The sequence below is a fragment of the Motacilla alba genome, chromosome 25 (assembly GCF_015832195.1).
Source record: "Motacilla alba alba isolate MOTALB_02 chromosome 25, Motacilla_alba_V1.0_pri, whole genome shotgun sequence".
NCBI lineage: Eukaryota > Metazoa > Chordata > Aves > Passeriformes > Motacillidae > Motacilla > Motacilla alba.
Window position 1 is genome coordinate 1,756,222 of NC_052040.1, and position 25,381 is coordinate 1,781,602.

A 25,381-nucleotide genomic window follows, 5' to 3' on the forward strand; every position below is an offset into this window, starting at 1 on the left:
ATTCATTGAAATTTTTAAAAATGTAAAATAAATGAATTCCTTTAAAAATTAAATCACAGCAGTGGTTAAAACATTTGCACTACATTCTCTGTGAATGCTCTCCAGAATAAATTCCCAGCAGAGAGAAAGAAAATAGTCAAAACAAAAGCCCACACCAGGTTCCCTGATAGCAGTAATCAGTAAAATGTGCTGATCCCAGTCACAGGAGGAATGCTGCTGTGAAGCTGCAACAGAAAACCTAAATCTTGATTAAACTTCAATCTTTAAGCACTCACAGGCTCCCAAATCTCTGGAGAAAGTTGGAACACTTTCCAGTATGGAATATGTAAATCTCTGGAGAAAGTATGGAATGATATCCAGTCTTTAAAACATTTCACTACTACGTTCCAGAAAATTTGGGAGAAACAGGAGAAGGCAGGAGAGACACAGAATCCCATTTTCTGCATGCCCCCATAAGGCACCAGGGAAGGCAGGGGTCTCCAGTCCTCCCCCAGAAGCTCCTGACAGAGAAATGCATTAATTTGGGGTGAATCTGCCTGAGAGAACCATGGCACTGCCCAGGCTGTCTGCCACAAAAAGGGAAAATGTCTGAGATTACCTGGATTGGAACAATTCTGGCTGCAGGGAAAACAAAATTTTGATTTTTGATCCTGTGGGAAAATAAATACTATATAATACTATAAATACTATATAAATGCTAAATACTATAAATAAATACTAAATAAATACTATCCCGCTTTGGGATGAACTGAAAAGGCTCAACAGAGGTGCAGAGTTAGAGATTCACTCCAAAGCTGTGGCAGCACAAATATTCTTGTGGCAGCTCCTCTTAACTGAGAGTTGTGTGATGGACATCAACTAAAAATGATGCATTTCTGTCAGCACCACCAGAATTTATGATGAAACAGCTCATTCAAAAAAGGAAACAGAGTTCACAGCCTACAGCTGCTCACGTGGGCCCAGAAGGATCATTTTAATTCAGTTATTCCTGCTGCTGCTCGGGAAAAGCAAAAGAGGCCCAGGTGTAAACACAGGGAAGCTGGGATCAACACCTGCTGGCAAAGCAGGCCCCGGTGAGTGGCACGGACACCACACGATCCCATCCCCACTGACTCCCTCACTGGATTCCCTCTTGACACATTTGTTAGCAGAGATCAGCATGTGGCTGGCTTTTCTGGCTTCCTTTTTCTACCTCTGCTGAGGCTGGGATTGAAGGCACTCAAAGTGAAGGCTCATGTCCAGACTCAGGTGTTTATTATTTTTTACCTTTCTCATAGCAGCGAATTCTGCAACCTTTCATTAGCCAGGCACAAAATGGTTAACTATCTCTTGTTACAAGGGTTTTTTAAGGCTAAACTATCCAATTAAGGGATGACACCTAAATTATTTTCACTTTTAAGCCAAGACCTAATCACTCGAAGTCCACAGGGTGGACTTTTCTGTCCAATAACAAAATAGCACTCAAACCCATGGAGAAGGAGAAAGGGAGAAGGGGAAAGGGAGAAGGGGAAAGGGAGAAGGGGAAAGGGAGAAGGGGAAAGGGAGAAGGGGAAAGGGAGAAGGGGAAAGGGAGAAGGGGAAAGGGAGAAGGGGAAAGGGAGAAGGGGAAAGGGAGAAGGGGAAAGGGAGAAGAACAACCCGCCTCCACCCTAAAACCTCCATCTTGCTTCAAATATATTACGATATTCTAAAACCCCAAACCCTAAGTTTTCTACCCTGTGATGTTACACACTTGTAATCAAACTCCACACCCACAATCCCAGTTCTATCATTCAATTTTGGAAGCCTTCTCCACGGCCTCAGGTCAAACGCAGTGCTCTCCTGGGGGTCAGAGTCTGTCAGCACAGAAAGCCTAAAATTCTCAGCATCCAGAACTCCAACCAAGAATTCTGCTGACCAAGAAAGAGGAACCCAAGAGGCACCAGCACTGCCCAGTCCCCCACACTCACGTGCAGGATGTTCCTCACGTTGACCACGGTCAGGTTGTGCTGCTTGGCTCCATCTTCCAGGGTGCGGTCCAGGGACTCGTCCAGTTTGATGTCACAGGACAAGGAGCCCTCTTCTTCCTGGCTTTTTCCTTCTCTTTTCCGTTTGGTTGCCTTCCTCCTCCTCTTCCTCCTCTCGACGTCCTCCCCGTCCTGCTCCTCTGAAAATCAGCAGAAATGGAATCTAAAAACCTCAGCTGCTCCCCGTCCAGCACGTGGTGAGAGGACGAGTTTGAAAATAAACACAAACTAGAATTCTGCAGAAAACTTGCCAGACCCTTGCAAAGATTCCCCTCACAAGACCCTCCTTGCCAAGATTCCCCTCGCAAAAGTCTTGAAAAGATTCTCCTTGAAAGACTCTCCTTGCAAAATTCTTGCAAAGAATCTTCTTGCAAGGAACAGCAGAATTTGCATCAGCTGATGCCAAACAGAAAGAGCCATGAAAACCAGAAAGTCTTTTGAATGAGGGATTCAAGTTCTGCAGGAGCTGAGTGAGTTACTTGAGCACATCAAGGGCATGCAGTTGCCACCTCCTCCAGAATGATTTATAAAATGGCCTCAGCAGCCTTTTCACACCTTTAAGAATGCTGTAAAACTCCAGGTACCACACAGCAAGAACAAGTTACAGTTTCCAGGACTTAAAAGGTGTTTTCCTGCTTTGCTGACTCAGAGAAAGAAAAGAATCTTCATTTTCTCTGAAGCAGAGCAGTGATTTTTAGTAGCCAAAAACTGCAGAGATCAACAACAGCAAGTTCCAGTGAATTATGGAGCACAAGATGAAAATTAAAAAAAAAACCAAAAACAACCCTGCACCTACACAGCCTCCATCATCTTCACAATTCCAGAGTTTGCTGTATCAGCCAGATTTATCCAAATCAGCCCCAAATCCAAGTTTTCCTCATCACTCTGCTGGGAGCACTCACCAGCTCTGCTGTTCTTCTGTGGCTTCATCGTGGTGGGATTTCTGGCAGCAGAAACCTGCAGGGAGCTTCTCCCTGGAGACTCTGGCACTGCACCAGGGTTTTCACTGGGACACAGATTCCTCTGAGAACTCACTTCCACCTCTGTGTACAGCTTGGGGATTTTCCCTGGAAACAGAACACCCAGCTGTAGGCAGACACACCACAGAGCAAAGATAACACAGCAAAGTGGGTGCTCCACCTAGCAAAGTCATTTCCCATTGAATTTCCCACTCAAACACATCAAACCAACAGCCAGGTTGTGATGCAGCTGCACAGGGCAGCAGCAGCTCCATCCTGCTGGGAACACCCCAGGCACAGAGATCCCATTCCAGCTCTTTCAGCCTTGCCCCTCACTCTCAGCTGGGCACAGCCACGCTCAAACCCACCCCTGTCACACCAGCCAGCTGCCAGAGCCTGGTGATTTCTCCAAAACGTGGCTGCAGTCCCTGTTGTACAGGTGCTCCTGCCACCGGGGGGCAGGCACAGCCAGAGGGTCATTCCCAGCTGGAACAGCACACTTGGCTGCGCCCTTGGGATGCATTTTCACGGCCACTGTGGGCTAATGACCCCACATGGCTGCAGGGACGGCTACAAACCCTTCCCCTCCTGCTCTGGGCAGGCCCACAGCCTAGAAAACAACTGGGAACTGCCCCGTTCCACCTCCTTCCTTGACACAAAGTCAGCTTTCAGTCAAACCAGGGAGCTCATCACAGCAGCACGAGAACCAGAGATGATGCTCACTGAGAATCACAGAAACCATCAAGTCTGCAGGGGGTCACCTGTGCCACCCTGTGCAGGCAGGGCCATCCCGGGACACAGGATTGGGGCTGGATGGCTCTGGGATCCCCAGGCAGGGAGGCTCCGCAGCCTCTCTGGGCTCTGCTCAGGGCTGGGCACTGCCCAGGGCAGCAGCTCTGCCTCCTGGGCAGGGGCAGCTCCTGGCCTCAGGCCCTGCCCGTGCCTCTGGGGCCATCGCTGGGCCTGGAGCAGAGCCTGGGCCTGCTCTGAGCCCTGCACACAGGGACACGCTGCGACACACTGGGATGGACAGGGACACACACACACAGGGACACACTGGGACACACTGGGATGGACAGGGACAGACTGGGACACACACAGGGACAGACTGGGACACACTGGGATGGACAGGGACACACACAGGGACAGACTGGGATGGACTGGGACAGACTGGGATGGACTGGGACACACACACAGGACATCTGGGGACAGCCAGGGACACTCAGAGACATTCAGGGACAGAGAGAGACACCCGGGGACATCCAGGGACACACAGGGATCCCCCAGGGACACCCACGGAAACCAAGAGACATTCAGGAACACTCAAGGACACACACAGGGACACCTGTGGAAACCCAGAGACACCCAGGGACAGACAGGGACACCCAGGGACACTCAGGGCCAGCCGGGGCTGAGGCCCCTCTCAGCTGGGGCTCTCTCCAGGCTGAGCAGCCCCAGCTCCCCCAGCCTTTCCTTGGGAGAGAGATGCTCCAGTCTCCTCATCTCCGGCCTCACGAGGGCTGAGAAACATTCACGGACCCTTTCCCAAATAATCCCAGAATGGTTCGTGCGAGGAGGGAACATGAATCCCACCCCATCCCACCCCTGGACACCTTCCACTGTCCCAGGCTGCTCCAAGCCCCGTCCAACCCGGCCTCGGACACTTCCAGGGATGAGAAAACATCGGGGAAAACCTCATTTTCATTTTAATTTGTAACACTGTCCTTAGGGAAAAAAAAAACCACCCGAAACAAAATAAACACGTAATCCCAGGGCGCAAAGCCCCCGCCCCTCCCTCCCGGTACCTTCCGCCGCCGCCGCCGCCGGGCTGCCGGGCCCCGCGGGGAGCTCCGGCGCGGGGCTCAGGGCCGGCCTCCCGGGGGCTTTCCTCCCGCTCTTCGGCGAGGCCTCCCCGGGCCCCCTCCCCGCGGGCCTGGCGGAGCCGCCTCCATCGGCAGCACCGGAGCCTCCGGGCAGCTCCGCGTCCTCCCCGCGCTCCCTCGGGCTCGGCGGCCCCGCCGCCGCCGCTCTGCGCTTCTTGCAGGGCAGCATCTTCAGCGCCATGGCCATGGCGGCCGCGGGGCCGCTCCGGGGCTGCTGCGGGCCCCGCTCGGGCCGCCCGGTCCCGCTCGGGCCGCCCGGTCCCGCTCGCCGCGCAGGAAGCGGAAGCGCCCGGGGCTCGCCCCGCGCATGCGCGACCGGGGCCGGTCCCCGACGGGGCCCCGGTGAGGCGGGGCCGGGGGGGGGGGCACCGAGCGCGGTCACCGCCATCTTCTGCTGGGCGCCGCCGCCGGGGCCCGGTGCGACCCCTCACACACACAGAGACACGCTCACACACCCCGCTGCCCGCTGCCAGCCCTCCGCCCGCCTCCGCCGTCGGGGGTGTCCCCGCGGAGCAGAGCGGGTCCGCCCGGTGCTGCCGGTGCCGTCGGCTCCCGGTGGGAGCGGGGCTCAGACGCCGCGGGCACACGCCCCACGGCCCCGCGCCCGGAGCCCCGGCAGTTGCCGAGTCACCGCCGGGCGGGGCCGCCGCGGGCGGGGCGGGGCCGGGCGGGGCGAGCGCCGCAGCGGGACCAGTCGGCAGCGCCTGCATCCCGGCCGCGAGCATCCTCCGCACCGGGCCCCCGCACCCCGCGGCCCCGGCCTCGGCGGGGCCATGGCCGAGATCACCAGCGTCCACCCCGGCTTCGGTGAGTGCGGCCGGGCCGCGGCGGCCCCGGTTGCGGCCCGTCCGTCCCGGAGGAGCCCCGAGAGGCGCCCCCGGGCCCCCGGGCCGTGCGCGGCGCCTGCGGCCCCGCTGTGGCCGCGCGGGGACGGGAGCGCCGCTCCGGGCCCTCCGCGCCCGACGGACCCTCAGCATCCCCCGGTCCCTCAGCGCCTCTCGGCCCCTCAGCATCGCCCGGCCCCGGTCCCTCAGCATCCCGCGGCCCCTCCGCCCCCGCGGGCCGGGCGATGCCGCTCCCCCCCGCGGCCTCCGCTGCTGGGGCGGTGCCAGCGCTCGGCCGCGGGCGCGGGGCCGGTGCCGGCGGTCGCTGGCGGAGCGGGGGCCGGTGGCAGGTGCAGCCCGGGCCGATGACGTGATGTCTGTGCCGGGCCGCGCCGCGCCCCGGCCTTTGTTCGCGCTCCCCGGGGCGGCTGCGGCACCGGCACCGGCGCCACAAGGCGGGGCCTGCCCGGGGCACCGGGGGATGCTCGGGAGCGCGGAGGGGGAACCGGCCCGGGCGGAGCCGGGAGCCGGTACCGGGAGTGCCGCGGGGGAGATGGAGAAGCTCCAAAGCCCGCCGAGCTCCGTGCGGGCCCAGCCCGAGAACCGCTGGGTTTGGGATGGTTTTGGGGCTGAGAAGCACTGGGTTTGGGATGGTTTTGCGTGCAGAGAAGCACTGGGTTTGGGATGGTTTTGGGGCCCAGAACAGCTGAGGTTTGGGATGTTTTTAGGTGCAGAGAACCGCTGGGTTTGGGATGGTTTTGGGGGCTGAGAACTGCTGGGTTTGGGATGTTTTTGGGGGCTGAGAACCGCTGGGTTTGGGATGTTTTTGGGGGCTGAGAACCGCTGGGTTTGGGATGTTTTTGGGTGCAGAGAACCGCTGGGTTTGGGATGGTTTTGGTTGCAGAGAACCGCTGGGTTTGGGGTGTTTTTGGGGCCCAGAACCACCGGGGTTTGGGATGTTTTTGGTTGCAGAGAACCGCTGGGTTTGGGTTGTTTTTGGTTGCAGAGAACCGCTGGGGTTTGGGATGTTTTTGGGGGCTGAGAACTGCTGGGTTTGGGATGCTTTTGGGTGCAGAGAACCGCTGGGTTTGGGATGTTTTTGGGGCCCAGAACCACTGGGGTTTGGGATGTTTTTGGGGCTGAGAACTGCTGGGTTTGGGATGTTTTTGGGTGCAGAGAACCGCTGGGGTTTGGGATGTTTTTGGGGGCTGAGAACCGCTGGGTTTGGGATGCTTTTGGGTGCAGAGAACCGCTGGGTTTGGGATGTTTTTGGGGGCTGAGAACCGCTGGGTTTGGGATGCTTTTGGGTGTAGAGAACCGCTGGGTTTGGGATGTTTTTGGAGGCTGGGAACCGCTGGGTTTGGGATGGTTTTGGGGCCCAGAACCGCTGGGTTTGGGATGGTTTTGGGGCCCAGAACCGCTGGGTTTGGGATGGTTTTGGTGCAGCCCCAGGGTGAGGAGGGTGGGGGTTCCTCCAGTACTCATCATCCCATCCTCTCTCCCCTCCTGTCCTGCAGCCCCCTCTCACCTTCCCCTCCACCCTCCAGGCCCTGGGCACGGCTGGGTGCTGCATTTCCTCTCAATCCCAAATCATTTAGGGACATTCTTCCATCCAGCACCATTTATCTCATGAAAAACAGCCCCACTTCCCTCTTACCTTGTGTTTCCTGGGATCCACGTGCTGTCCCCATTTAACCATCGGGGTATCCTTAGCAAAGATCAGGTTTAAAAGGAAGTTTTCAGTGATTTTTGATTTTTGTTTTGGCCAAATTGTAGGGTCACATTGGAACAAAGACAGCTTCCACAAAGTTTGGCTAGAAAACCAAAGTTCTGCTGTGATGGAGGGAGGCTGTGCTGCCATTTCAAGTGGACATTGGGCGTGGGGTGTGCTCTGAAAGCTGCAAAACTTCACTAAAATTTGGTTTAGGCAGCTTTAGATCAGCGTAGTTTACACAGATTATGGAAACAGGACTAAAAGATGGGTGGAATAATTACATAAATAGGAGCCTTCAGCCAGGACAAGGGGGATTGTGAGTAACTGAGGCATGAACAGGCACTGGATGAGATAATATTCAGAGTTTAAATAATTTTTAGATTTACAATAATTCAGGGAGAGAAAAGATGCTTTTCAGGGAGAGAAAAGATGCTTGGGTTCTGATTCTGTGATTGTTCCATCAGAGGTGCAAGAAATGAAGGTACAAGAGTTGATCCTGTGAGGACACAATAGAAATAAAACACACCAAGAATGAGACTAAGAAAATAAGAATAAGAATAAGAATAAGAATAAGAATAAGAATAAGAATAAGAATAAGAATAAGAATAAGAATAAGAATGGGGTTTCAGCATTTTTTTACACATTCATCAAAGCCTTTTAAGCTGAGTTGTCTCCAAAGGAGCTGTTAGAGATCACCTGCCTCATGTCAAAGAGGGAACATTAAATAACAAACTGAAGATGGGTTTTTGGGGTGGTGTTTGGTGAAAATTATGAATTTTTCTTGCTTTCATTAATTCAACCCCAGGCTCTGCAGTGAGACCTGGGACAGGTTTCTCTGTGGAATCACCCCAAGATTCCAGCTGCGGGTCAGAAAGGTTTCTGTCTAACTAAAAGTGGTTTTTCCAGTTTTGGGAGCAGGCGAAATAATTTTCCCTGAGTCTGTCAGGTGCTCAGTTTCCAGCCTGTTAGCCTCAGTAAATGGTGATGTGGGAAGAACAGAGAAAGTCCAAACTCGTGGTGCTCTCTGTAGCTTCAAGGATGAGGTTAGAAGATTATTTCCTCCTGACTGTGGTACAGAATGAAGAGGAAAATGAGACAAGTTGACATTTTTTTTAACCAGCTGTCTCATTTGGGTGCTGCCACGATTGTCACGCCACGGGTTTTTGGTAAAGGAGTGGTTTGGACAATTTGTGAAAGAAAGAAACGTAGGGTTAGAGGGCTTTTTGTTTGTTTGTTTGTCTGTTTGCTGGCTTCCAAAAAATAAAAGATAATGGCTTTAAAACCAGGAATACAAAAATAAGTTACATGAGACTTAAACCTTCCTAAAACCTCCCACCAAGAAGCTGAAGACAGCAAAAAATCCCCTCCTTTTCCTCCCCTTTTCAGACTGAACAACCCCAGCTCTCTCTGCATCTCCTTCTCTTCCATGTGCTGTCCATCCAGGCCAGGCTTTCAGTGCTCTCAGAATTGCTGGGGGTGTCAGTGCAGTGTCCTGGGGAGCTCAGCACCCCTGCGTTCATTCTGTGCCTTGGTAAAACTTCTCCAGTCATCCGTCAGCAAATAAGCAAATAAAAATGAACGTTTTGGGGGGGTTTTTTAAATTAATTTTTTTTTAATTATTCTGCCTTGCCATTACTGATTAACACAGTTGGCATAAAATCTAGAAAATATCAGATAATCCCTAAATCCGAGCTCGGGATTTTCTGTCTGCTGGTTTGGACGCTGGATTTCCGTGGGAGATTTCATGTTTACCCCTGGCTTCTGCCACAAGGGCCAGGGCAGAACAGCCACTGCAGGGCAAAGGGATATTTTAAAAATTGTTCCTGGAGGGTATCTCAAATCCAGCATTATGGCCATATTTATTACTCCCTCCCTGTTGTGGAAATAGAATTGTGTAACGCTCCTGAGCAGGGCATTAAAAAAATAAAAGAAAATTCTTGCTGCACATCAAGAGGCAGCGTTCCTATGGAGATGCTGGTGATGCAGGAGCTGGGTTTGGCAAGATAAGGCAATCAACAGTTTGAGATCCTTAGCTCACGGAACGGGTCAGGCCTTGGGAGTGTGAGAAATAAATTCAGAGATGGCAGCGATGCCTGGGGAAGCTGAGATAGGCAGATCCTAGAATTAAAAGCACAGCAGGAGTGTGTAGATCTGCAGCCAGGTGTGCTGCTCCTCACTGCCTCATCTTCCCACAGATGTGTCCCCTGTGGTGGCAGGACAGAGATCCTTAGCTCATGGAACAGGTCAGGCATGCCTTAGGAGTGTGAGAAATACATTTTGGGGAAGCTGAGATAGGCAGATCCTAGAATTAAAAGCACAGCAGGAGTGTGTAGATCTGCAGCCAGGTGTGCTGCTCCTCACTGCCTCGTCTTCCCACAGATGTGTCCCCTGTGGTGGCAGGACTCATTGGAGCCACTGTGCTGGTGGTTTCTGTCTCAGTCACAGTCTTTGTGTGGACATGCTGTCACCAGCAAGCAGAAAAGAAGCACAAAACCCCCCCGTACAAATTCATTCACATGCTGAAAGGCATCAGCATCTACCCGGAGACCTTGAGCAACAAGAAGAAAATCAACCGGATCCGGAGAGACAAGAGCGGCACGGCCAAGGAGGGGGGCAGGGGGAACCTCCTGGTGGATGCTGCTGAGGCTGGCTTGGTGGGCCCCAACAAGGCTCCAGATGGACCCCCCCAGGTCGAGCAGCTCCCCATCAAAGTCGATTATGGAGATGAACTCAGCCCAGATCAAAGCCTCACTCCGGGAGGGAGTAAAACCTCCTCCCCCTCTTCGCCGGGCGACGAGGTCATGCTGGGAGACCTGACGTTCTCAGTGGACTACAACTTCCCCAAAAAGGCGCTGGTGGTCACCATCCAGGAGGCCCACGGGCTGCCCGTGATGGACGAGCACACCCAGAGCTCTGACCCCTACATCAAGATGACAATTCTGCCCGACAAGCGGCACCGCGTCAAGACCCGCGTGCTCCGCAAGACCCTGGAGCCCGTCTTTGATGAGACCTTCACCTTCTATGGGATCCCCTACAGCCACCTCCAGGACCTGGTGCTGCACTTCCTCGTGCTCAGCTTCGACCGCTTCTCCCGGGATGATGTGATTGGGGAGGTGATGGTGCCCCTGGCAGGGGTGGATCCGAGCACTGGGAAGGTCCAGCTGACCAGGGAGATCCTCAAAAGGAACATACAGGTGAGTACGTCCACCCTACCTCCATGCTGGGTGACTCTTTGGCCTGTGTTTGACCCTCTGGAAGCCTCAGATCAGCAGTGATGCAGATCCCCAGGCATAAATTCTGGTTTTCCCACATTTTTAGTGTGATATATCTGTCTTGCAGGGGTGGATCTGAGCACTGGGAAGGTCCAGCTGACCAGGGAGGTCCTCAAAAGGATCTTTTCCATGTAGGGTGACTCTTTGCCCTGTGTTTAATCCCAGAACTTTTGATCCAGGAGCCTCCGTGGTTTTACCAAGCAGGAATGATGCAGATCCTCAGCCCTAAATTCTGTTTTTTTCCACAAATGCATCTTTTTGGTGTGGTGTGGTTGTGTTTGACCCCAGAGCTTTTGATCTGGGAGCCTCAGAGGTTTAACGAGCAGGAATATTGCAGGTCCTCAGCCATAAATTCTGGTTTTAAATTCTGTTTTTTCCACAAAGGAATATTTTTTGGTTTGATATGGCTGTGGTTTTAGTCGGGCCCTTCTCTGCTCTGTGGTGATGGCAATTGGAAGAGGTTTTGTCACTCCTGAGGCACAGGAATGATGAATATTGTGATGGATGGTGGCAAGAAAGAAGGCAAATTCCCATCTCCAAATAAGAGCTGATGTGATAACAGGACATTCATCTGCCAACCTCACTGAGAGAGGGAGATTTCTCTGATCTCACCACTCTAAACCCCTCTGTTTGGAATTATTTACAGCTGAATTGTGGCTGTAAAATGCCTGACCGGATTCCCCTGGTGCTGGAGCAGAAATCACTCCCAGGAATCCTCAGGAATCCCACCTTTCCTTTTTATTTTAAATGTTTTTATCGGAGATTCTATGTCAATGACCCCCCCAAAAACAAGAGTTCTGGTGATTACTTTGCAGTTCTTCAGTTCTAGGAAAGCTTTGCTTGATGATAAAACAAGTGGCTGCTTCAGGGACTTTAATATTTTTTTTGAGTGTATTGACTGGATTTCTAAGAAATAATAGCTTAAAAATAGACAGGAAAATAGATCTAAATATAAATAATAAATATTATAATAAGATGATATGACATGATATAATATAATATTGTAAATATAATATATTGTAAATATAATTCTGAAGACCAGAAAAACCCCAGAACTCTTAATAACATCCTCACCCCCACAAATCTCTCCTTGGCTGTTGTGTTCTTCTGTAGCCAAGGAGCCAAAGTTCCAAACATTCCATTCCAGGCCCAGGAACATGGTATTTATTAGAATTTATTCTGTATTTATTAGAATTTGTTATGTATGTACTATATTTTATTATATTTCATCATATTTATAAATATATAATATATTTATTATATATATTATATAAATTATATATAATATATTATATCTTATTATATTTCATCATATTTATAATATATTATATTTCATCATATTTTAATTATATATAATATGTAATTTCATTCTATTTTAATTATATTTTAATATATTTTATTATATTTAATATATTTTAATATATGTTAATATATTTTAACATTAATATATTTTAATATTATACATTTTCTATATTTTATATATTATATATCAATTTTATAATGTTAAAATTAATTTATACATTATATTTTTAATATATTTTAATATTTTAATATATATTTTAATATATAATAATATATTAAAATATATTAAAATATTATGTATTTTGTATATTAAATATCAATATTATAATGTTAAAATTAATTTATACATTATATTATAATATTAACCTATCTTTTATATATTTTAATACATTTTATATATTTCAATATTATATATTTTAATATATTTTATTATATCTTAATTTTATTTTTTATTTCTTTCTTTTCTTTTAATATTTCTTTCTTTTTGGTTTTTACTATTTTTACTTCTTTATTATATTTATTTCTTTTATTATACTTATTCTATTCTATTTTATTCTATTTGCTATATTTTATTTTATGGTGTTATACATCATATATTTTTTCCTCCTCCCAAAATTTTGCACGAGCAGTAAGTTCCCAGCAGCTGGACTTCCACGATCCCTGTGAGTCCCTTCCAAACAGGATGGTCATCCCTCTGTGATCCTGAGCATTTGAAAAACTCCTGTTAAACACCCAGAAAATAAAAAGAAACCACCACAACTCCATCTCAGTTCGTGCCAGCTCAGTGGGAATCAACACACAAAATCTGGAAAGCAAAAACTCATCCTCCTAATGTTCTGCTAATGCAGTGTTTGTCTTTGTAAGGAGGGACAGCAGCCTGACCTGGGAGCAAACCTGCTCTGGTTTTATCCTTTTTATCATCCTTACTGGGGTCAAACCTGCTCTGGTTTTATCCTTTTTATCACCTTCACTGGGGTCAAACCTGCTCTGGTTTTATCCTTTTTATCACCTTCACTGGGGTCAAACCTGCTCTGGTTTTATCCTTTTTATCACCTTCACTGGGGTCAAACCTGCTCTGGTTTTATCCTTTTTGTCATCTTTGCTGGGGTCAAACCTGCTCTGGTTTTATCCTTTTTATCATCTCCACTGGGGTCAAACCTGCTCTGGTTTTATCCTTTTTATCATCTCTACTGGGGTCAAACCTGCTCTGGTTTTATCCTTTTTATCATCTCCACTGGGGTCAAACCTGCTCTGGTTTTATCCTTTTTGTCATCTTTGCTGGGGTCAAACCTGCTCTGGTTTTATCCTTTTTATCATCTTTGCTGGGATCAAACCTGCTCTGGTTTTATCTTTTAATCTTCATCTGTAGCCTTGCAGGCTGAACTGATGGGGAGGCTGTCAGGACACTCCTGAAGGGCTCAGCTGCTGAAGATCCACAAAAAGTCACTGGAATTGGAGCTCCTAAAGCCCTCAGAGCCCCCAAGGCAGCCTTGGTGAGACCATCAGGACACTCCTGAAGGGCTCAGCTACTGATGATCCCTAAAAAATCAGTGGAATTGGAGCTCCTAAAGGCCTCAGAGCCCCCAAGGCAGCCTTGGTGAGACTGTCAGGACACTCCTGAAGGGCTCAGCTGCTGGAGATCCACAAAAAATCCATGGAATTGGAGCTCCTAAAGCCCTCAGAGCCCCCAAGGCAGCCTTGGTGAGACCATCAGGACACTCCTGAAGAGCCTGAGAGGCTCAGCTGCTGAAAATCCACAAAAAGAGTTGGTGGAATTTGAGCTCCTAAGCCACTCAGAGCCCTTTGGTGGCAGATCCCCCAAAATCAGTGGAGTTGGAGCTCCTAAACCCCTCAGAGCCCCCAAGGCAGCCTTGGTGAGACTGTCAGGACACTCCTGAAGGGCTCAGCTGCTGAAGATCCACCAAAAATCGGTGGAATTGGAGCTCCTAAACCCCTCAGAGCCCCCAAGGCAGCCTTGGTGAGACCTTCAGGAAACTCCTGAAGGGCTCAGCTACTGATGATCCCTAAAAAATCAGTGGAGTTGGAGCTCCTAAAGGCCTCAGAGCCCCCAAGGCAGCCTTGGTGAGCCTGTCAGGACACTCCTGAAGGGCTCAGCTGCTGGAGATCCACAAAAAATCAGGGGAATTGGAGCTCCTAAACCCTTCAGAGCCCCCAAGGCAGCCTTGGTGAGACTGTCAGGACACTCCTGAAGGGCTCAGCTGCTGGAGATCCACAAAAAATCGGTGGAATTGGAGCTCCTAAAGCCCTCAGAGCCCTTTGGTGACAGATCCCCAAGGCAGCCTTGGCCGCTCCTGTCTCAGGAGGTCCCACCAAGGTTTCCCTCCCAGAAATGCAGAGCTCCAGCCTTGGGGCTCCCTTTCCTACTTCTGAAGCATTTACCACCAGGAAAGGAGATTCTGTGTGGAAGAGCACCTTGTGCTGAGGAGCTGTGTGTGTTTCTCCCTGGCAGAAGTGCATCAGCAGAGGGGAGCTGCAGGTGTCCCTGTCCTACCAGCCCGTGGCACAGAGGATGACCGTGGTGGTGCTGAAAGCCAGGCATTTGCCAAAGATGGACATCACTGGCCTCTCAGGTAGAAGCTATTTTCTCCATCTTTGACTGGTGTGGGAAGAACATAAACCCCCAAGGTCACCTGCAGGGCTTTTCCTTTGTTTTAGCTGAAGATTTTGGCTGTTTGCACATTTTGCCTCAAATTCTTCTTAAGGGTTTTGGATTGCTCTGAGTGTTGCACTCACCTGTGATGGAGCTCCTAAACCCCTCAATCCCCCAAGGCAGCCTTGGTGAGACCTCAGAACACTCCTGAAGAGCTCAGCTGTTGGAGATCCACAAAATATCCATGGAATTGGAGCTCCTAAAGCCCTCAGAGCCCTTTGGTGACAGATCCCCCAAGGCAGCCTTGGTGAGACCTTCAGGACATTCCTGAAGAGGGGCTCAGCTGCTGAAGCCCCACAAAACTGAGCTCCTAAATCCCTCAATCCCCCAAATCAGCCTAGGTGAGACTCCCAGGACGTTCCTGAAGAGCCTGAGGGGCTCAGCTGCTGAAGATCCACAAAAACATCAGTGGGATTTGAGTGGAATGGTTGTGCAGGCCGGCCCAAATTCTTTCTGTGGGGAGCCCTTCATGCAGGCAGGGCTTTGTGGAGGCAGCAGCTCTGTGCTGGATCCAGAGCATCCTGGATCCGTGGGATCCATGGGATGAGGCCAATGGCGTGAGGAAAACCAGGAATGGTCCTGCCTGGTGGGGGCTGGACCCCAACCCAGGTGTGCCCAGGTAGCACAGGACCGGGGCAGTGCCCATTCCCTGAGCTGGGTGCTGCTGAGGAGCCTCAAATCCTGGGGTCAGTTTTGGGTTCCTCATGTCAAGAAAGACCTGGAGGGGCTGGAGAATTCCTGAGGGAGCTGGGAATTCCCGAGGGAGCTGGGAAGGGGCTCAGCCTGGAGCAAAGGAGGCTCAGGGGGACCCTGTGGCTCTGCACAGCTCCCGACAGGAGGGGACAGCCAGGGCGGGTCAGGCTCTGCTCCCAACAATTCTGGTTTTGGGTGTTTCCAGTTTTGTTCTTGTGCTGTTTGAAGAGAGGAGAGCAGCTGTTCTGGCTTTGCTGTGTCACAGATTTCCACACTCCTGAATCCCCTCGGCAAATCTCCTTCAGGACTGTGGGGAAATGCTTGGGATCAGTTTGAGACTCACTGACAGCCTGACTGAGAGCAAGCCCAGTCCTGCTTCTGCAGCTTTCTCCTGGGCACCTCAGGGGGAATGCAGAATTATTGGAGGCCCTACATTTTACTCTTTAAGGGGAAAAAAAACCAAAAAAAAAAAAGAAAAAGCTGTGTTTGTGTATTCTCCAAGCACAGGATAAAATTTGCAGTGGTGTCTACCTGCAGGATCTTGTGACTAACACTGTTTATTTATATGATCTTTGTGTTATGCATTAGCCCATTTCAGCTGGGTGGGAAAAGAGGCAGTGCCAGCCAGGCAAGGGCCTTCCAAACTTGTGGGGAATGAAAAAATATCCCTCAGTGCCTGGTATCTTCATTGTAATCCTCACCAGTGTCTGCATCAGGAGCAGCTGGGGGAAAAGGGAGGCTTTGTTTAAACTTTGTTCTTTCCCAGTACCTTCTGCTGGCAGCATTTCCCATCTGCAGATCATTGGAAGTGCCCCAATCCTTTGCTGGGCTGTGTCCTGAGCAAGGCTGGGGTGCTCAGGGTGGGGAGCAGAGGGATTTGGGGTGACCTCACTGTGGCCTGCCAGTGCTGCAGGGAGCCAGCAGGGAGAGGGATTGTTTGGGAGTGCCAGGACACAGGGAATGGCTTCAAACTGCCAGAGGGCAGGGATGGATGGGATTTGGGGCAGGAATTCCTCCCTGGGAGGGTGGGGAGGCCCTGGCACAGGTGCCCAGGGAAGCTGTGGCTGCCCCTGGATCCCTGGAAGTGTTGGACAGGGCTTGGAGCAGCCTGGGATGGTGGCAAGGGTCCCTGCCCATGGCACTGGATGAGTTTTCAAGGCTGTTTCAACCCAAACCATGCCATGGTTCCATGAGCACATTGCTCAAAAATCCCCTTGCACCTAAACTTGGAGGGGTGAGGAGCTGAAACTCCTGAGCTCAGCAATCTTTGGATGCTTGGGATTAAACACATGGAAACAGATTTCCCAGAGCAGCTGGGGCTGCCCCTGCATCCCTGGCAGTGCCCAAGGCCAGGCTGGAGCCACCTGGGGTAGAGAAAGGTGTGGAATGGGGTGGGCAGGAGTGGAATGGGATTTTGGAAGTCCCTCCCAGCCCAAACCAGTGTGTGCCAGTGAGTCCCAGCACTGGGTGCCAATCCCTGGCAAAGTGCAAGGCCAGGCTGGAGCCACCTGGGATGGGATGGGCAGGAGTGGAGTGGGATTTTGAATTCACTCCCAACCCAAACCAGAGCATCCCAGTGATTCCCAGCCTGTGCCCTGGCACAGAGTGCCCATCCCTGGCAGTGCCCAGGGCCAGGCTGGAGCCACCTGGAACGGGATGGGCAGGAGTAGCAGGAGTGGGATGGGATTTTGAAGTCACTGCCAGCCCAAACCAGAGCCCAAACCTCCACCTGGGGTAGAGGAAGGTGTGGAATGGGATGGGCAGGAGTGGGATGGGATTTTGAAGTCACTCCCAACCCAAACCAGAGCCCAAACCTCTACCTGGGGTAGAGGAAGGTGTGAAATGGGATGGGCAGGAGTGGGATGGGATTTTAAGTCCCCCCCAGCCCAAACCAGTCCCAGTGAGTCCCAGCCCGTGCTGGAGCTCTCCTGGGCCGTGTCATTGGCTCCTCTCTCCCCCCAGCAGACCCCTACGTCAAGGTGAACGTTTACTACGGCCGCAAGCGCATCGCCAAGAAGAAAACCCACGTCAAGAAGTGCACTTTGAACCCCGTCTTCAACGAGTCCTTCATCTACGACATCCCCGCCGAGCTGCTGCCCGACATCAGCATCGAGTTCCTGGTGATCGACTTCGAGCGCACCACCAAGAACGAGGTGGTGGGGAGGCTGATCCTGGGCGCCCACAGCGCCAGCGCCGCGGGCAGCGAGCACTGGCGCCAGGTCTGCGACAGCCCCAGCAAGGCCGTGGCCAAGTGGCACAGCCTGAGCGAGTACTAAAGCCAGGCTCACCCCTCTAGGACAGACTCAAACCTCGTTTTAGCTGTAGGACTAAAACGCCTCGAGTTGAGAAGCAGCAGCTGGTTGGTTCTCTTTAGTCGATGTGGTTTTTGCAGGGCACTAAAATTCTAAGGAGCATTAAAAAAAAAAAAATAAATAAAAAAAATGAAATGGCGGGGAATAAGTAATAAGAAAGAAAGAAATAAAAAAAAAAAGGTACCACGGATATATATAACAGTGTAATCACGCTATTGCATGCCTACTACAAACTGAAATTAGTATAACTGCCAATATCAAGTTGCAGGTTTTAATACAATTATCTGTCACTATGGAAGTTGTGTTTGTGCCGAGCTGTCTTTGCTGGTATTCACCAAGATTGGCCTGTCTTCATTAGGCTTCTCCCAAAGTTTCTGAATTCTGCTGTTTAACTCTAGTTTCTTGTTAGTTTTGCCTGCCCATTGGTTCTTGCAGTTCTGTTCTGTGCTGGTTTGGGAGTCCCAACCACGTTTCCATGTAGAGCTGGGTTAGAATTCTGCACTGGCACAAAAGGAAAATACAGGGAAAATGGCACTGGCCTCCAGAGAAGAAACAATTCTGTGTCAGGCACTGAAATCCTTGTCCTTGGGATGTTCCTGGGGGAGCTGGGAGCTTGCAACATCCAAGGTTTGACTCTAAAATCCCAACCCCAACAAACAGACCCCATTGCTTTTGCCACGTGAGGGTCACACAGACTGTGGGAATTGGGGGAACCCTGCTCAGTTTCATTTTATTTAATCCTCTCCGGGCATGAAGGGCCCAGGAAAACCCAAACACTGATGTGTCATTGATTGGTAAGGAAACTTCTAAACATGACATGGCAAAGTCTGATAATTTCTGCTGATTTCTGTTTAATGGCAGAGCAAAGTGAGATAGGCAAAGGTCCTGGAGGCAGAGCTTGTGCATGGCAAGGTGACAAAGCTTCCCTTCATCCCTGCTGGAGTCAATTTGCATCAGAAATGATCCTGCAGTCACCTAAGAGCCAGCTCCCAAAACGCAGGGCAAAGCCTGGCACTACAAATGGGCCAGAGCTGGAGTTTCAAGGCAGCTGGGGGGAATCCTGAAATCCTGGCTGACTTCTGAGTCTGGGAACCACCTGCAAGGGGGAAGATGGCCCTGAGCAGAGGGACCTCAGGCTGTTCTAACCCTGCAGAGTCAGGAATTTGCAACGGGAGTTGATAAAGTTTGGCTGTGCTCACACAGCCCTGGAGCTGCCTTTGGATGCGAGCAGAGCATCCTGAATTTGGGCACTCTGGTCACAGCCCAGAGCACAGCTAAGGGTGATATCTGGCAGCAAATCATTCATGGTGACCAGTGTTGGTGGATTGAGCAGAAATAATTGTAATTAAAATTGTTCCTGGGCTCTCCAGTGGAAATGCAGAAGCAGAATTGTGTTTGCAAAGAGGCTCCTCGACAGCCCCAGGTTTTCAGGAAATCTTTGGTTGCTCCCAGGCAGCCAGACTGCTCTGAGCCCTCTGGGATGCAAATAGGAATGCAAATAACAGATTAAATATTTTAAAAATTAAGATCATTTAACTGCTTACAGGACTCAGCTGCTGAATTTTAGATCCCTGTTGGAAAAATCATCCTCCTCACCCTGAGGAAATGGGGATAACTGAGCCAGGCTCTGCAGGTTCCCCAGGGGAGCAGCAGCACTTTGTCAGCTGCCTCCACTTTGGCATCTCTTCCCAAGGCATTATTTTTGGAAAGCTGATTTTTCTCACTCCCAAGATGAGCGAGCCTCTCTCCCAGGCTGTGGCTCCTCGAGGCTGCAGCTCCGTTTCCCAGCAGACACAAACGTGGCTTTTCCCCCTTCACCGTCCCCACGACCAGGATTCCTGCCTGAGGTTGTAGTGGATTTTATCAGTGTCTTAAACTCTTTCTAGCTCGAGCTCTGTGGCTCAGAGAACGAGTTCCCCCCCCTTGGAAATTGCTGGAAATCTCTTTCAATCCTAATTTTTTGCACTAAGCAATTGCGTTGCTGCAATTCAAGCAACTTTTCATGACTTTTCCTCGGAACATGCTTTCCTACACCACTCCAAAGATGCGACCAGGACTAACAGCAGCGACAAAATTCCCTTCTCCCTTCGGTGTGAAAAGCATGACTAAGCCTAGATGATCTTAAGATTCCTTTAGTTGCAAAGGAAAGATGAATTTCTTATCAAGGAAACATGCTCAGGGTAAATAGACGTAGGCTGTCGGGCAGGTAGGAGTAGCTCCAACACTCTTCTGGAATAATAGGAAACTGAAAATGTGCAGATATATATATTTTTAAAACATAAAATAGACAGTAAGTGACAGCAGACTCACTGTAAAATCTCCCAGGTGTGGTTATTCTTTACCTTGTGTCTTCTATTGTAAAATGAACTTGGACAGTTACAACTTTGTGTGGAAAAAAAATAATAATAAAAAAAAAAGAATAAAAGGCAAAAAAACCTAACTCAACCTGTGTGAAACTGCATAATGCTATAAGCTAACCTACATTCTGTAATGCTACCTTGTATGTTGAATTTGTTAAGGCACATTGAGCGTGCAAATAAAAATTAAATCACTTTAATTTTGCTGCCTTTGCCGTGTGTGACCGTGGGCAACAACCACCACTGAGCACTCCAAGGGTTTGCTCCCATAAATATGCATCTCTGCTGAAAAAGTGCGTTTAATTCACAGGAAAAGCACACGCTGAATAAAGAAGGAATAAAGAAGTGCAGCAGGATCCTGGCAGATGAAATATTAAATTAAAGCAGGTCTGCAAGAGAGAAGGATTCAGGGCGACCTCACTGTGGCCATCCAGCCCCTGAAGGAGCCAACCAAGAGGATGGGCAGAGATCCTTTATAAAAACCCGAGTGACAGGATGAGGGGGAGAGGCTTCAACCTGCCCGAGAGGAGGTTTAGGTCGGATTTTGGGCAGGAATTCCTCCCTGGCAGGGTGGGCAGCCCTGGCACAGGTGCCCAGAGCAGCTGGGGCTGCCCCCGGATCCCTGGCAGTGCCCAAGGCCAGGCTGGATGGGCTGGGAGCAGCTGGCACAGGGGAAGGTGGGACTGGATGAGTTTTCAGGTCCATTTCAACCTAAACCATTCCATAATTCTGTGCTAACACTTCTTACTTGAGCCTTACTTTTCCCTCAAGCCTTAGCCCATCCCAAAATGCTCAGTAACTCACACAGCGTTAGAATTTGGTAAATTTGGTACAAGCTGGTATAATTTGGTTTGATCTGGTATAATTTGGCATGAGCAGACACCATGAAGCTGAATCTAAGTGGGAAGAAAGGACATTCCACGGGCAGCAAAAGAAGCAATTCCACTCCAGGGTTTGTAACTCAGAAGAATTCCTGGCGCAAGCTGAATTCTCCAGGAATGTTTTTGTCCAGCGTTCTCCCCTCAAGAGCGGGGATTTGGCTTTTGGGGTTTGTTTTCCTGCAGCTGCCCATCACCAGCACCCAGAACAGCACTGCTGGCACACAGCCAGGCTCAGAAAAGCCCAAACACCCCTGGGCTGGGTTTTCCCAGCAGCAGATCCCGGCTGAACCCCGGAGAACGAAGCTCTCTGCTCCCCTGGAGAGCACCCCGAGCTGAAACCAACTTCAGGGGGCTCAGGAGGAGCTCGGGGCTCTCCTGCCAGGAGCAGGAGGTTGCAGCCCTTGGCAAAGAGGCGGGTGATGAGCTTGTGCTGGGACCCAGGGCTCAGGGAAGATTTCTCTGCCTGCTCTGAGGGGTCCTGGCCCCCAGGGAAGCTCTGCCTTTGACCCTCGCCCATGGAGAAAGCTTCCAGGGCTTTGGGATGGATTGGAGAGTGTGAAATAGAGAGTAGAGACAGTGAAATAATAGAGAAGAGTGAAATAGATAACAGAGAATAGTGAAATAATAGAGAATAGTGAAATATAAAATAGAGAACAGTGAAATAGATAATAGAAAATAGTGAAATAGATAACAGAATAGTGAAATAGATAACAGAGAATAGTGAAATAGAGAATAGAGAATTAGTGTAGCTTGTCAGAGGGTGAGAAATGTACAGTTTTGGGATTTTAGTGTGGAAGTAGATGAGAGGCAAGATGGAAGACCTTGGGTGTTGTCTTGGGCTTCTTCTGCAGGTCATGAATGACCCACAGGACTCAGCGTGGAGACAGTCAGGGTGACTTAAATTCAACCTGCCAGGACCTGAAGGAACCCCCAGAAAAGATGGAGAGAGATTATTTGCAAGGGCCTGGAGTGACAGGACAAAGGGGAATGGTTTCAGACTGCCAGAGGGGAGGGTGAGATGGGATTTTGGGGAGGAATTCCTCCCTGGGAGGGTGGGGAGGCCCTGGCACAGAGAATCCACTCCCCTGGATCTCTGGCAGTGCCCGAGGCCAGGTTGGATGGGGTTTGGAGCACCCTGAGACAGGGGAAGGTGTCCCTGCCATGGCAGGGGTGGCACTGGGTGGGATTTAAGGCCCTTCCCACCCAAACCAGGCTGGGATTCTTGGGCAGACATTCAAACGTGATGCCCAATCAAACACAGAGGTTTGTTTAATGCTGGTATTTCCCCTTCATTTCCACATTCCACCAGACTGATCAGGAGGCTCCATCCCTTCCAGTGATTTATCAGGGATATAATCAGAGTCATTGAGCAGTTGGCTGAAACTATTCAATCACTGATTATCTCCTACTTGTGCAGAATGTGAATGGGAATGTCTCTTCACGCTTCTCTGCTGGACTCCGGCATCCAGCCTTTCAAATCCGGGGTTTCAGGTTCTTGCCCCATTCAGGCGGCCAGAAACAAAAGGATTTGCATCATAAAAAGAAGGGAAAAAAAAAAGAAAAAGAAAAGAAAAGAAAAAAGCGTGAACAGAATGGGTTCCACAAGGCATGAAAAGAGAAATGGCTTTGTGGTGAGCATGGAAGCTCAGCCCCAGCTCCCTTCCCACTGTTGGGAAGGATGGAAGTTTGACAAGAAATCTCACAGATATCTGTGCTTGGAAGAAAGATTTTTGAATATAAAATCTGAAGAAGGAATGGAGATGGAAGCGAGTTTTGATGTAGAAGAAAAGAATTGCTGAGCCAGTCTTACTGGATAACTAAAAAGGCAAAGGGTGAGTGAGTTAGAAAAGGGGTTTTATGACTTAGAGCAAAGGATAAAACCACCTCAAAAAAAAAAGATTTTACCAAGCAGAAAGATTCCACAGAAAAACAAGACCGGTGATGTCGCAAGTAGAAAAAAGGTCTCAGAATTTTCCCCTGCAAGAAAACTGAAAAACAACTTCTAGCTTAAACTGTAATGTACTAACTTATAGTGATTGGAGAACGGTAACATGGATATGGCAATTATAGTGGTTGTGATAGGCATAGATAAAAGTGAAGGTTAGGGTGGTTCTACTGTGTTAAGACGCTCAGCAAAGTGTATAATGCACTGTAACCTAAAGGAAATAATGCACTGTAAGCAAAAGTGTATAATGCATTGTAACCTAAAGAAAAGTAAATAATGCACTGTAACCTGTCGGAACCCAGGACATCCCTCTGGGTGCCCTGGATGGCCAGAGCCGCTGGCAGGGGGCTCTGAGACCCTGGCATGCAGCCAAAGACACACGTGGGGTTTTGATCTTAGCCCGTGGAGCAAATTACCAACTCTGTAGGAAGAATCACAAGCCACACACACAAGTTTAGGTGTTGTAGTAGAAGCAGTCAGGAAGTGAAAGGAAGGATTTTTGAGTGCTCTACAGGGGAGTTTTAAGCCAAGGGGTCCAAGTTTTGTACATGGGGGTCAGGAGTTCTAAGATGGAGGGATTTGGGTGTGCCCTGTCCTCTTTCTTTCTCCTTCCCAGCCTCCATGTCTTTGGTGATGTTGGCACTCACAGATTGGTTTAGAGTAGAAAGTCACTGTTCAATATAGATAGTAGGCATTGGGGAAAGGTATAAAGATGTAACACGGAATGTGTGATATAAAAGATGGCACCAGCCCCTGGGAGGGCAGAGTGCCTTTGTCTGACCTGCTGAACGGGCCACAGCAGTTCAGGGAGAAGAATCTTTTAGATAACCAACAATAAACTACCTTGAGAACAGACAACAGAAGACTACTGAGTCTTTCTTCGAAGGGACGGGTTGGAAGAAGGACTTTTCCATCTTTTGGGGTCACCCCAATCCGGGGCTGGAAACCCCACAGTAACCAAAAGAAAATAATGCACTGTAACCCAAAGAAGAGTAAATAATGCACTGTAACCCAAAGAAGAGTAAATAATGCACTGTAAGCAAATGAAAGGGTCCCCAGGGCAGCAGCAGCCGGAGCTGCTGCGGGCACAGCTCTGTCGCTCACGCCCCTGCGCTGCTGTGAGGTCTGGCTGCAGTAAGGTGGCTTTGCGATCCCGTTCGGGCTCTGCCTCGCCGCTCCCGGCGCTGCGGGGCTCGCCCCGGCCCGGCCCGGCCGCTCCTCCCGCGGCCCCGCTCGCCGCCGCAGCGCCGCCGCCTCCCGCCGCGAGACACCGCTGCACGGTGGAACCGGCAACACTGGGGTGGATTTATAGAGGAATAGAAATATATAACTAGAAATGGATAATGTTACAATAGCGATGTGTGTGCATATAGAAATTAAAAATGTGTAGATATAGAATGTATCTATATAATGTTAGAATACTGTATACATGTAATTTATATACAAAAATATAAATGTATAAATATAAATAAATGTATATACTGTTACAATAATAACGTGTATGTATATAAAAATGAATATATACAATGTATATATATAATGTTAAAATAATAATGTATAAATACAATGGGTATATATATACACATATAAAAATGTATATATAATGTATATATAATGTTAAAATAATAATGTATAAATACAATGTGTGTATATATACATATAAAATGTATATATAATGTTAAAATAATGTGCATATATAAATATTAAAATATATATGTGTATATATAATGTTAAAATAATAATGTATATGTATATATAATGTGTGTATATATACAAAAATATAAAGATGAATATGTGATATATATATAATGTATATATGTAATGTGTATATATATAATGTATATATATAATATATATAAATATTAAAATAATAATATATGTGTATATATAAAAATGTACATGTATATAATATATATGTATATAATGTATATATAATATTAAAATAATAATGCATATATATAATGTGTGTGTATATAAAATATAAATAAATATATAATATATATAATGTATGTATGCAATGTACATATATAGTGTATATATAATGTAAAAATAATAATATATGTGTATATATTAAAAAGTACATGTATATAATACATATGTATATAATGTGTATATAATATTAAATAATGCATATATATAATGTGCGTATGTATAAAAATATAAATATATCTTATAATGTAAAAATAATAATATATGTGTATATAAAATATTAAAATGTACATGTATATAATATATATGCATATAATGTATATATAATATTAAATAATAATGTGTGTATATATAATGTGTATATGTATATATATATATATACAGTTAAAATAGCTTTGCATTCATTTCTGCTATTAACAGGAACAGGCCCAGCAGCAGCAGCTGCTTTGGCTCCGAGCGCTTTCAGGGCCAGGACAGCACCCATGGCCCGGCCACGAGCACCCTGCTCCAGCTCTGCCCCCAAACCGGCTCCAGCCCTGCCCTCCATCGCTCCAGCTGTGCCCTCCATCGCTCCAGCTGTGCCCTCCATCGCTCCAGCCCTGCCCTCCATCGCTCCAGCTCTGCCTCCATCAC

General features: G+C 48.8%; 2 protein-coding genes across 6 annotated transcripts in view; one reads left to right on the top strand and one right to left on the bottom strand.

Moving 5' to 3' along the window:
* Positions 1 to 5,293, bottom strand: part of LOC119711502 (GON-4-like protein) — a 37,383-nt gene extending 32,090 nt beyond the window's left edge. For 4 of the 5 annotated variants that reach the window (XR_005259733.1, XR_005259732.1, XM_038161835.1 and 1 more), the window contains exons 1-3: positions 4,771 to 5,292; positions 2,909 to 3,073; positions 1,950 to 2,146 (exon numbers count right to left, since the gene is read on the bottom strand). Coding sequence is in view for 3 of the 5 variants with exons in the window: in XM_038161835.1 (XP_038017763.1) it covers positions 1,950 to 2,146; positions 2,909 to 3,073; positions 4,771 to 5,236 (828 nt within the window). In the remaining 2 variants the exon portion in view is untranslated. Of the gene's footprint in view, positions 1 to 1,949; positions 2,147 to 2,908; positions 3,074 to 4,770 lie in introns of all 5 variants that reach the window. The other variant, XM_038161836.1, reaches the window with a different exon arrangement.
* A 23-nt stretch (positions 5,294 to 5,316) lies between these two features.
* Positions 5,317 to 17,934, top strand: SYT11 (synaptotagmin 11). The gene is made up of 4 exons (XM_038161837.1): positions 5,317 to 5,655; positions 9,766 to 10,580; positions 14,431 to 14,554; positions 17,290 to 17,934. The coding sequence occupies exons 1-4, from the start codon at positions 5,622 to 5,624 to the stop codon at positions 17,598 to 17,600; spliced, it is 1,284 nt and encodes a 427-aa protein (XP_038017765.1). The 5' UTR covers positions 5,317 to 5,621; the 3' UTR covers positions 17,601 to 17,934.
* Positions 17,935 to 25,381: the final 7,447 nt, after the last annotated feature.